Below are 10180 nucleotides of genomic sequence, written 5' to 3'. Positions count from 1 at the left end.
ACATTAAATATAGTTTCGAGTTGTAAATGCGATGAGGGACAACTTAAAGCTACTTAATATATATGATTGGCGCTTTAAAAAAAGGTCTAGATTTTTGTGTGAGGCACTTGTGGAAGAAAATTTTACGAGGAGTGTGTATTATATGTACCAAGAAACTACAAACGAGCTATAGTTCGTTGAACTTCTGGAACTTTAGATATTTGGCCATTTCTTGCTACTTAGAGGCAAGGCCTTGAATTTTACTATCTCTACTAAACTCGGATTGTGGAAGAGGCCGTGAATGACGAAACAGGTGGTAAGGTGACGATTTGTCGGGTTCGACTCCTTCCAGCCAAACTTCGTCAAACTATTATGTACGTATGTCTGCTTCGGCGCATTGCTGCTCCTATTTACTGAGACATTCGGAAGAGGCATTAAGTGCCAAAGTCAAAAGCGAGTTCTCAGATCTTAGGTGAGCAACAGAGCCTCGGCAAGGATTTAATCTACTTCCTTTCTAGCCGTACGGTGAAGGCTTAGAGTACTCCAAGGTGAGCCCGTAAGCCACTATAAACCACCTTCAGGTCAAGAAGGCAGTACGCGGTCGCGATGGAGAGGCGGTTTTAGGTCCTAACAGCAATCGTACAAGACAGTCAACGTTTTTGTAGATCTCTCTGATGTACAAAATGGAACCCTGGCCATTAAAACAGATCACTAGGCCGATATATGGGAATTCGGTGATGTATCACAGCGGAGACCCGGCGAGAAACAGTGTATTACAAACCACGATCTTACCTCCTTTCCTAAATTTTACGGCCTTTTATTCAGACCTAGCCTAGACTTGGTGCAGTTGAAATCTGTTAGAGCCATAAATGATTAAGTCAATTGCATACAGGATAACTTTAACCAAGCTTTTTTCAGCCGTTTTTCTGTTATGAATATTCCTAAGTATTGGGAGCAGAAAGAAATTCAGACTACTATGTTAGGTCAGGTTTGTAGTCTGAGATAAGAAAGCTTCGCCTTTTTGCTGTCTTTGTTGATCTTGCTCTCTTGCAGACTTGCAGCTGGTAAACTAAGGATATTCTATGGGGCATCCATGTACGTCAGAACCATATCTCCAAGTGCAGAATGGAATGCGGCCCTGAAGTCAACAAGCACTGTATACAAGAGGCTCGCTGAGTTGTTGAGATCCTTTCGAATGTAGGCCATCAGGATCTTGTATGATGTTTCCATCGAACGTTCTCTCTAAAACTTGTGTTGCCCCTGAGGGGTAACTGGTGTGCTTAAAGATTTTGCAAGCTATCTTCCATTTTCTCCTAAATTCGCGCTTGACAATGGATAATTTGTGAGCGATTTTAAGGCTCTCTTGGAATCGCAGTTTAAAGTCTTTAAATCTTTTCGAATCACAGTTTATCGTTTGCCTCAAAAATAGCTGCCGTGGGTGTATAATGCTTATGCCTGTGGCGGTTATTTTAGCTGAAAAAGCATTGACCTGCTTGGTCCGCATGATCTACCGATTTGTAATTGACGCTGTGTTATTGTTAGCTTTTTTCATATGTCATCGTGGTTTTAACAGGGCGAAATATGCATTTGGCGCAATCTCTGCTATTTGTTACTCTCCGCTGAATCATCCAAAGTTAAAGACTGCGCACCGAACTTCACTATACTTGGATTTTGGCAATACCAAAATGACGCAATTCTGCAAACTGGCACCAAATCAGCCATTAAAAACTCTGCCAACGTTATTTTTATACTCACCGTTTTATCGGGTTTCTGGAAGCGAGTTCCAGTAATTTTGGAGTCTTGATTATTTCTTATTTGCTTTGACGCTAAGCCCGTAGACAATCTTTATCTACCCATTTGTACCGTCCAGTACTTAAGATGAGCTTTATGTTCATTTGGTTCTAACTCAGGGAAGCTGATAGTAGCTGTTGGCTGCAAAATAGTGCTGGGTCTTCGCTTTTCTTCTTAATTAGTATATATCTTTTGACTTCTTGGGGCGATCCATATGTACGAAAATATACAGTATTTGATGTTATATTTGAATGATAACAAAAAGATGGCTTGTGTGTTCTAATTTAGTAGTAGAGAGAGCAGAGATTTGAAGTAAGAATCTATTACTGAGGTGAAACAGCTTCCTTAAAGTCACATCATTAATTTCTGCGGTTCATTTTTAACAGGTAGTGCTTTTTGATTATCTTTTCAGTGTCATTGGTGTGATTTGCTGAGTCCCTTTCAATAAAAAAACAGTTGCTCGTCAATCACCATCTGATTATTTGTATGACAAAATAACATATTTGCCATATAGAGAAGCACATGTGCCGAGTAATAAATCAAATGGCACTTCGTCTTGATCTGGTGTAATAGTATCTTTAAAGGTTTTAATCGCCTTTTCGGACCCATTAGCCTCTAAGGTATTTTTTTTGCTCTTTAATAACTGATAAAATGGCCTCGGCCTCATCATGAATTGAAATTTAGCATAGATTTTAGTCATTAGGACTGTCTGCTTTGCTGAGAAAGAATCGCGTTCTGTTACTGTTCTTTGCTATCATAATAATTTGCCAACGTACGCAGCGGGTAACAACAGCATCGATAGCCTTTTTGTCAATTGAATAGTAAGTATCATGTCTGCATCTGTTTGAGTTCAAAACGTCTGTGGCACCGCTAAATCTAGAAGCAACATTTTAATTAAATCCCGGTAAGCCGGTTAGTATAACTGCACATATCTGCTTCTTCATGCTTACTATCCATCACGATGATATGTCCTTTTGTAGCCAGAAAGCAGACTTAGGCATATGTACAAATATTTGTGTTCCAGGTAAGTTAATCGTTACTGCGGTATTCACAACACCGAAATAATGTAGAGGATTCCTTCCCTTTTTATCTTTTCGATGCTGCTACCTTGTTATAATAACTATGATTTTGTAGTTCAATAAAAAAAAACACAAAGACAGCATCTACCGTCTAAAATTGCCTTGCCATGCTCTGAAACGAAACAAAGTTCTCCAGGGAACTTACTATAATTTGGTCGAGTATCAAATCACTGTGTATGCTGATAGAAACACGCTAGTAAGTATAAATAGTGGTAGGCACGCTTCTCGTAAATGGCCCAATCGTGACTCGACAGAAGACATCATTCAGTTTTTGTTGTAAGCCACTTCGATTAAAAGTCACAAAACTAATCTAACAACCTTCTAATTTCGCGTGCTTAGCAACGCAAAAATTATGCGGTGCGACGTCACCTTCAAACGCGCCGATTGTGGATTTCAGATGCAGTCTCTATGCCTAATAATAGCAAACATACAACGAAAATAGCTATGTTATATAGTAATGGCGACCGTATCTGTTAGATCCAACCTGGAGCATGATTGAAGAAAAAAATTCGAATTACGTGTTTTCTCTATGTTTCTAAAATTGCATAGCGAATATTATACTAAGAGAATGTCATCTCAATCAATTGATGAGATTTACCAGCTGCGACACTTTCGACAAGAGGCACACTTGAGTTTTTCCAGTGGAATGTATTTTGGCATTTATCATCTCGGTGTACTACAGGCTATCAAAGATTTCGCCCCACAGTTTACCAAACGCAGGGCTTTGGGGTCGTCAGCCGGAGCTCTAGCAGCTAGCTGCCTCGTATGTGACGTGCCTCTTCAGAAAGCGATTGATGCTGTCACGAAAATGGCGGTTCATTGCAGAAGCCTGATGTTCGGCGCACTGGATCCGCGCTTCAATATCTCGCAAATTCTGCGTTCGGAACTTTACGCAATTCTGTCTCCCGATGCGCATATTCGAGCCAATAATAAACTATTTATAGCTGTAACTCGCGCGTCTACCCTAAAACACAAGTTGGTGAGTAATTTCGACAGCCTGGATGAGCTTATTGACACGCTCATGGCCTCTTGTTTTATACCTTTTTTCCTTGGCCTTGTCCCTCCGAAGATAAAGGGAGTCAGTTATATTGATGGCGGTACTTCGTGTCGGATACCCATTCTTAACGAATGTACAATTACCGTCTCGCCGATTCGGTGGCGTCGTGCTATCATAAAACCTCGAAAAGATCTAAACAACATGCTGGGACTAAATTTTACGGCCTACATGCGTCGAATCGTAAGAATGGTCTTTGCACCTTCTCCATCAGAGCTTATCGATTTATGTCGGCAGGGCTATGATGACACGGTCTATTTTCTACGAACAAATAAGCTTATCTTATGTCATGAGTGTTGGGATGAAGAAAATCGGGATGAGAATGCCCACATGTCTACTGCACAGCCGCACCCTATTGAAAAACTGCAAGATTGCGCTCAGTGTCAGAAGCTCAGAACTGTATCGATGCTCGCAAAATTTCCGAGCATATACTACCGCTCAGTTGCGGAGGCGGAAGAAAATGAGCAACGTTTACAACGTCGAGTGAACATATTGGCATTTGTATTAAGAAATGTTAGATACGTGGCATTATCTCTATTGTTGATAGCTTTAGCTTTCTATTGCAAAGTGTTCGTTTCTCATATTATTGCCTAAAGCTGATAAGTAAGTGCTAATCATGAAACGCGAAAAATTAGGTGTGTATATCTATCCACACGGGAAGCATTCTTATTATATAGCACATAGTCCGAACGTGCAGCTATTTGTAAGCATAAAATTCACTTATTAATGCCGCTTTGTCCATATGTGTTATGCGCGCATTTTGTAGTGTGCTCTATCTAACACACTGATATGGTTTACCTATTGTTCTAAAATAAAATAACCAGATTTAAAAGGCTGACCATTAATAACGCCGATTTCATTCCCTTTTGTTTCATAGGTATCCGCTTTTCTCTGCTTTTCGTAGTGGATGTATCGTACTAAGCGAATTTTGGTTGGTCGCCCTCTGTATTAATCGAAGGTTTCCAGAAATAGGTTCATTATGATCGAAGTGTATGTGAACCAATGAACTCATTAAAAACTTATCATGATTTATTATATATCGTGTAGTTCTATGCCCTTTGTGGATATGTGGCAGAGTATGAAAAGAACAATGTGATCTTTATTCGCACAACATTCGCAGGAATGAAGTGTTTTTTTTTAACCAAATATCTTTTACTTTACATGTAGTGCATATTAGTTAGAGTATATAGTGCTTCTATAGTTTACGTGCGCTATATTAGGTGTCCTATCTATGTCATGTCCAACCTACTCCCAAAACAAATTCCTAAAGTTCTATAAAGGTTTGCCCTTATCGTTGCAGACACAGCATGTTTGTTGTTTTGGGAATGTTAGAATCGCCCTCAGTTTTCTAACAAAGCAAAAAAATGCTTCCATACGTTTTACTCTGAAAAAAACCCGCCTACACACAAATTCGCGTGGCCTTTGTACCAGGAAAACATCCGAACGAGCAACATAGCGACGGTACGCTGTACTTTCTATCGGAGCCATGACTTGTAATTGAACAGTAAATTTTCACATATTTAAAGTCTTCGAAGACGATTTCCAATTGTGGATAATATATGGCTATAAGAAACACCTGTGGAAGCTCGAAAACAAGAAGTCAAGCTAGTAGACTCTCACTTTGCCATGGGCCTAAGTAGTATATGCTTATGATAAATTTCAGCATCGACGGTACTCGCACGTTGATGGGTTAAGATATTCTGTCGATCAGGGCAAAAGAGAGAGAGAGGTTCAGCCGTAATTGTTTCCAGCAGCAATGGTGGGGAGCGCTAATGGGAGTTTTACGGGATCGCATGTGCATTAGAATTACATTAAAAACGTGCGTATCGGCATGTATATTTAAACTCTGGAGAGTACGGCTAATAAACCAAGATGTCTTAGATTGTAATGAAAATACGTGGTAAAGATTCTCACATTTTACATACTTTACATAATACAACTATATCATTTGTGTACAATAATCACATTTCCATTATGAGTCTTTTAAGTGTACGTTGAGTGTGTTTATCTTTTAATTCACAAAAAAAGGTTTTCGAAATTTTGCCCGCATCCTTGAACGATCGCTTGATTGAAATAATAATTATCAGTTGCGTCATAATAATTTCGTTGGTTACATATATTTATCCAGATAATATTAAAGATATTAGATTAAAACATACGAACATACAGCATTCAAATCCTAGGTATTATGTGTAACCTTAAAATGATCCTATTTGGTTACATAAACTGGCATACAATTTATAGCATAAAAGAATATAACGTTTAGAAATGCAGTCACCGCCAAGTTCATGATACCCCTGCCATCCACACCACAGATAATTGAATTTATGAACTGCAATTCTTATTACAACACGGAGATTTGTCCTATTTGAGCACCTACATTCCAATTTGTTATTTAGGGTGTCAAGAGAAATAACGAGACAATCTTGACTATATTCTATTCGTGATTCGCAATAAGTGCGGCTTAATACTTGGAAGGCAAATCATTCCTCGTGCTCTTTAACGACCTAGGTTTCTGTCAAGAATGGAGACTTAGATATACTCGAAAATTAATCCAACTTTACTTTTTCTTATTAGCATCGTATTTTTTCTCTTTTATTAAGTCTTTCTTTTTATAACTGATGTGTAGTTATTCAAGCATTTAAATGCTACAGAGGAACTTCAGTCCGCTTTTACGGGTTTTCCTCTGATTACTTGTTAATAGGTAAAAGTGCTCATCGAAACGTTCAGTAGACCAATGTTGTTGTCCTCATTTATTTCGAACTCTGACTAATGAATAAAATCTTGCAAATACAATTTTCTAGAAAAAAGGTTTTTGAAAACCTTTAAAAAGTAACATTTGTTTGGAATTAATTGAAATAGGTTTTTTTTGAGCAAGCAATGTTGGACAGCTTTTAACAAAGGATATCTTAGAAAAAAGCATCCATTCGCAATGAGCAGACGATGCTGTCAACTCTGTGTACGGATTCTCTACTCTCCTCCACTGGTCGGCGTAATGGGTATGTATATTCGTTTACGTAGGCCCTGTTAGTTGGACAGGTATATGTTTGAAAAATGATTAACTAATGAATTATACAAACGTCATCCTCGATCGAAACCGTACGTGTCCAAATACAAGAATTAGAAAAGCACTGTTTTTTGGCCGGTTAAATGGGCTTTTGGCGTAGAACATCGAGCCTAGGGTCAGAAATCCTATTTTTCTTCAAAACTCTATGGCCTCTGGGCAACTGAAACTTTAAACGGCGCACTTATGCAAGGGCTTAATCTGGTGTTGCGACTACAGCTGGGGTTCGCCTGGGAGCTGTTATCGAATGCATAAGGACGTAGCAGTAGTGAGAACGAGGGCAGTCCCCGTTGTTACCATTAACAAGATTAGGATGCGCAAACGTCTCGAACAGTGTGCTTCATATTGAAGGGCGCGATATATTTCATTGTTTTTGGAGGAACATCATGGAACGTTATGCACTCATTCTTGCATTGGAGTCGACCAAAAGTTATGGTCTATCAGCTGCTGTTGAATTGTTGAGTGTCTAAGGTATCCGGTATGATTAATATGCATAGGAACGAAAGAATCTCGCGATCAGCGAAATGATTCCGACCGCCAGCAGGTAAGCAATTTAAATTTTCTGAGTCTGATTCTACCATAGCCACTACTCAGCCGCATTCATGTTTATCATGTCTTATTCTATAAATGGTATTCAAAGTTATAGCTGTTCTCTATGAACAGAATACAGGTCTACAGTAGATAGTATTCGAGCATAAGATTAGTGTTGACCCTTAATGAAGTAAAAACTCAGCGTCCAACGATTCACTACTGCAATGAGGGCTTATTAGGCACGGCCTAATAGACGTTACATTAGTAGGCAGATGAAAACATGACAAGATGTTCGCACTTGGCATACCCACTGAGGCGTGGCTGGGGCTGCATGCAATTATCCTGCACCGTTTTATGTGGGACATAAAGTATTTGAACCCTTTTATTCCAGAATACATCACAGTTATTGTAGATTATCTAAATGGCTGCCTTCAGATGTTGAAAGCTTGAGGGGAATGTTTCGCATTAACGAGACTCTCTGCGAGAGCGATCGGCCGTGTCCCTTCGCTGGATCGCTGTGTGATATCAACCTCAAGAGGTATATTGTCTCTATTTGGAGTGTTTTGCGCTGTTTTTTTTTCTATATATTGGTCAAAAATATAGACAGATAGTTAGTTAATTCTAAACGGAACCCCAAGCAATCTGTTTCGTGTCCAGGCGGGCTTATGGGAATTATCATTCTGGTACTCTCCTGTCATATAACAGCCAAATGGAAATATTTATCGGTGTGGTGATTGGAAAACTGAGATGATAGATGTAACCAATCAGCAGCTGTTGGAAAACTGAGATGATAGATGAAACCAATCAGCAGCTGTCTTCAGTCTTGACTGTCGTGATATGTACATATATGTACATATCCATACCATTTACTTATATGCACTCAACATATAGTACGCATGTCCCGTACATATGTATGCCTCCCATTGAAATGATAAACTGATTATATATTCCATAAAACATTCATAGGGGTTATGCGTGCCATCTATTCTACTCTGTTTAGTTACATGAAGCTACTTCTTTCTTATATTCATTCGCTCTCCCTTTCTGCTAAAGATGTATATGTGCTCTCTCGCATGTGTACAATCATGGATCGGATTCTTGCGAGCCAACGTGCGTCGGAGGCCCGTGTGGCTCTGGAGATAATCGAGATGGTGGTAGTCACGGACTGAGCGGCTCGACACGTGACGGTGCTTCAAATTTTCCTGATCTAGGTAGCGGCGGCGGCATAGGACCGTGGCCAGTATCAGCCGCCCATATTGCAGCAATGTTTGCTGCCTGCGTACTCATTTTAGCCGTTTGCCACCTCGTTATCAGACTGTACATGCGTCGACGAGAGGCTGCATTTCTTCGAAACCACAATCGGGTAACAATTTAGTTTGTTGGTGCTGTGCTCAAATGTCGTGCTGATATTAAACCTACACACTGCTATTGAATTATTTTTCCGTCCTGCTTTTGAATATACATATTATGAAGTTGAAAGGAAATTAATTTTATTTTACTTTATTTTAGTCGTATCTGGAATCCCTAGTCGTTCGTGGGGCGATGGTCTCATCTGGCGGTGGACCTGAAGGACCCGTCATAGCCGGGGCTGCACCGAATTTCAACTATGAGGATCTTGACGCGGCCGTAGCTTGCGTTTTGCGACCACCTGGTTATTTGGAGGCCACTAGAACCAACGTGTGAGACGTATGGGTAGTCAAATGAATAATAAAGTAAATCATTCAATGTTTTTCTTCTCTGCTGTTCTGGAAAAAAATATTACAAATATCTAATATTCTATCAAATCTAGTACTTTAAAAAAATTTGCGACGCATTGAATTGGCTAATGTGCCGTAATTCGCACTTCACCGAATTCCTTGGAAATTGCAAATGTTGAAATCCTCTAATGACTTAGAGAACAGCAACATAATTTGAAACAGATGGATTGCAATGATAGTTCCGATCACGTCCAAGGGTGTAACGGAAGCTACCTAGAATATTTCCAGGACGCTCTGATGGAATCTAACCGCATTTGCGATAAATCACAAACGATTATGAAAACAGGCTATATTTTCCTAACGTGCACCCAATGCGCCATAATTGAAGCGCTAGGCTTGTGCGAACAGTTTCTTTCAGTATCAGGCGAGAGTAGGTAAGTTCCTCCTTATTAATCATTTCTCTTCCGTAGGATAAAATCCACTAATCACTAAGTTAAGAAACCAGGAGATCAGATGGTATGCTCAATTTCATTAAATACTGAGATTAGTGGCCTAATTGGCATGGCAGTCATACCAGACGTTCAACGCTGGATTATACACGATTTTGGGCAAAGAAAAGCTAAAGTTCTAAAATTTTGAACCATATGAACGTCAAAAGCACAGCAGTGTTTGCTAAATTCTTTAGCAATGACGGAAGCATTGTTGTCCATGGCATTGTCCTGTAATGGAAATCGCAAGTTCAGAGGGTAAACTGCTCGATATAGACCCCAAGACAAACATTTCTCAGACAGAATCGCAAAAATCAAGAAGATAATTCATAACATAGACAAAAGGCTTTAATCGAAAAAAAATACTAACAAGAGTTGCCTATACCTGAGGACTGACAATAACAAAACTCTTGCTACTTGTCCTTTACTATGCTTTTTGCTGAGTTCACCGGTTGTCTGTTTCTCTCAACGAACCTTACTGCTCCTCTCTTAACGGG

At 39.5% G+C, this 10180-nt stretch overlaps 2 protein-coding genes across 4 annotated transcripts; both read left to right on the top strand.

The window, feature by feature from the left end:
• The first annotated feature begins 3417 nt into the window (after positions 1-3417).
• LOC147754714 (patatin-like phospholipase domain-containing protein 4) lies at positions 3418-4497 on the top strand. The gene has a single exon (XM_086992491.1). It carries the CDS (start codon positions 3418-3420, stop codon positions 4495-4497), a length of 1080 nt encoding a protein of 359 aa, XP_086848617.1.
• Positions 4498-6791: 2294 nt separating this feature from the next.
• LOC111253152 (uncharacterized) lies at positions 6792-9227 on the top strand. 3 transcript variants are annotated; one of them, XM_022812165.2, is made up of 5 exons: positions 6792-6902; positions 7187-7511; positions 7890-8036; positions 8552-8861; positions 9008-9227. In XM_022812165.2, exons 2-5 carry the CDS (start codon positions 7492-7494, stop codon positions 9179-9181), a joined length of 651 nt encoding a protein of 216 aa, XP_022667900.1. In that variant the 5' UTR covers positions 6792-6902; positions 7187-7491; the 3' UTR covers positions 9182-9227. The 3 variants fall into 3 exon arrangements, with proteins under 3 accessions (XP_022667900.1, XP_022667901.1, XP_022667899.1); XM_022812166.2 differs by lacking the exon at positions 6792-6902 and having other exon boundaries at positions 6909-7511; positions 7934-8036; XM_022812164.2 differs by lacking the exon at positions 6792-6902 and having other exon boundaries at positions 6909-7511.
• The last annotated feature ends 953 nt before the right edge of the window (positions 9228-10180 follow it).

Source organism: Varroa destructor, unplaced genomic scaffold (assembly GCF_002443255.2).
Source record: "Varroa destructor unplaced genomic scaffold, Vdes_3.0 BEIS01000006.1, whole genome shotgun sequence".
Classification (NCBI taxonomy): domain Eukaryota; kingdom Metazoa; phylum Arthropoda; class Arachnida; order Mesostigmata; family Varroidae; genus Varroa; species Varroa destructor.
Note: the sequence above shows the minus strand (reverse complement) of the source record. Positions and strands in the feature narration are given on the sequence as shown.

Excerpts from the sequence above, each read along its gene's own strand:
- LOC147754714 (XM_086992491.1), top strand. The coding sequence starts at position 3,418 with ATGTCATCTCAATCAATTGATGAGATTTACCAGCTGCGACACTTTCGA.
- LOC111253152 (XM_022812165.2), top strand. The coding sequence starts at position 7,492 with ATGATTCCGACCGCCAGCAG. Across the intron at positions 7,512-7,889 it reads ATGATTCCGACCGCCAGCAG|AATACATCACAGTTATTGTA; the intron begins GTAAGCAATTTA and ends CTTTTATTCCAG. Across the intron at positions 8,862-9,007 it reads TTCTTCGAAACCACAATCGG|TCGTATCTGGAATCCCTAGT; the intron begins GTAACAATTTAG and ends ACTTTATTTTAG.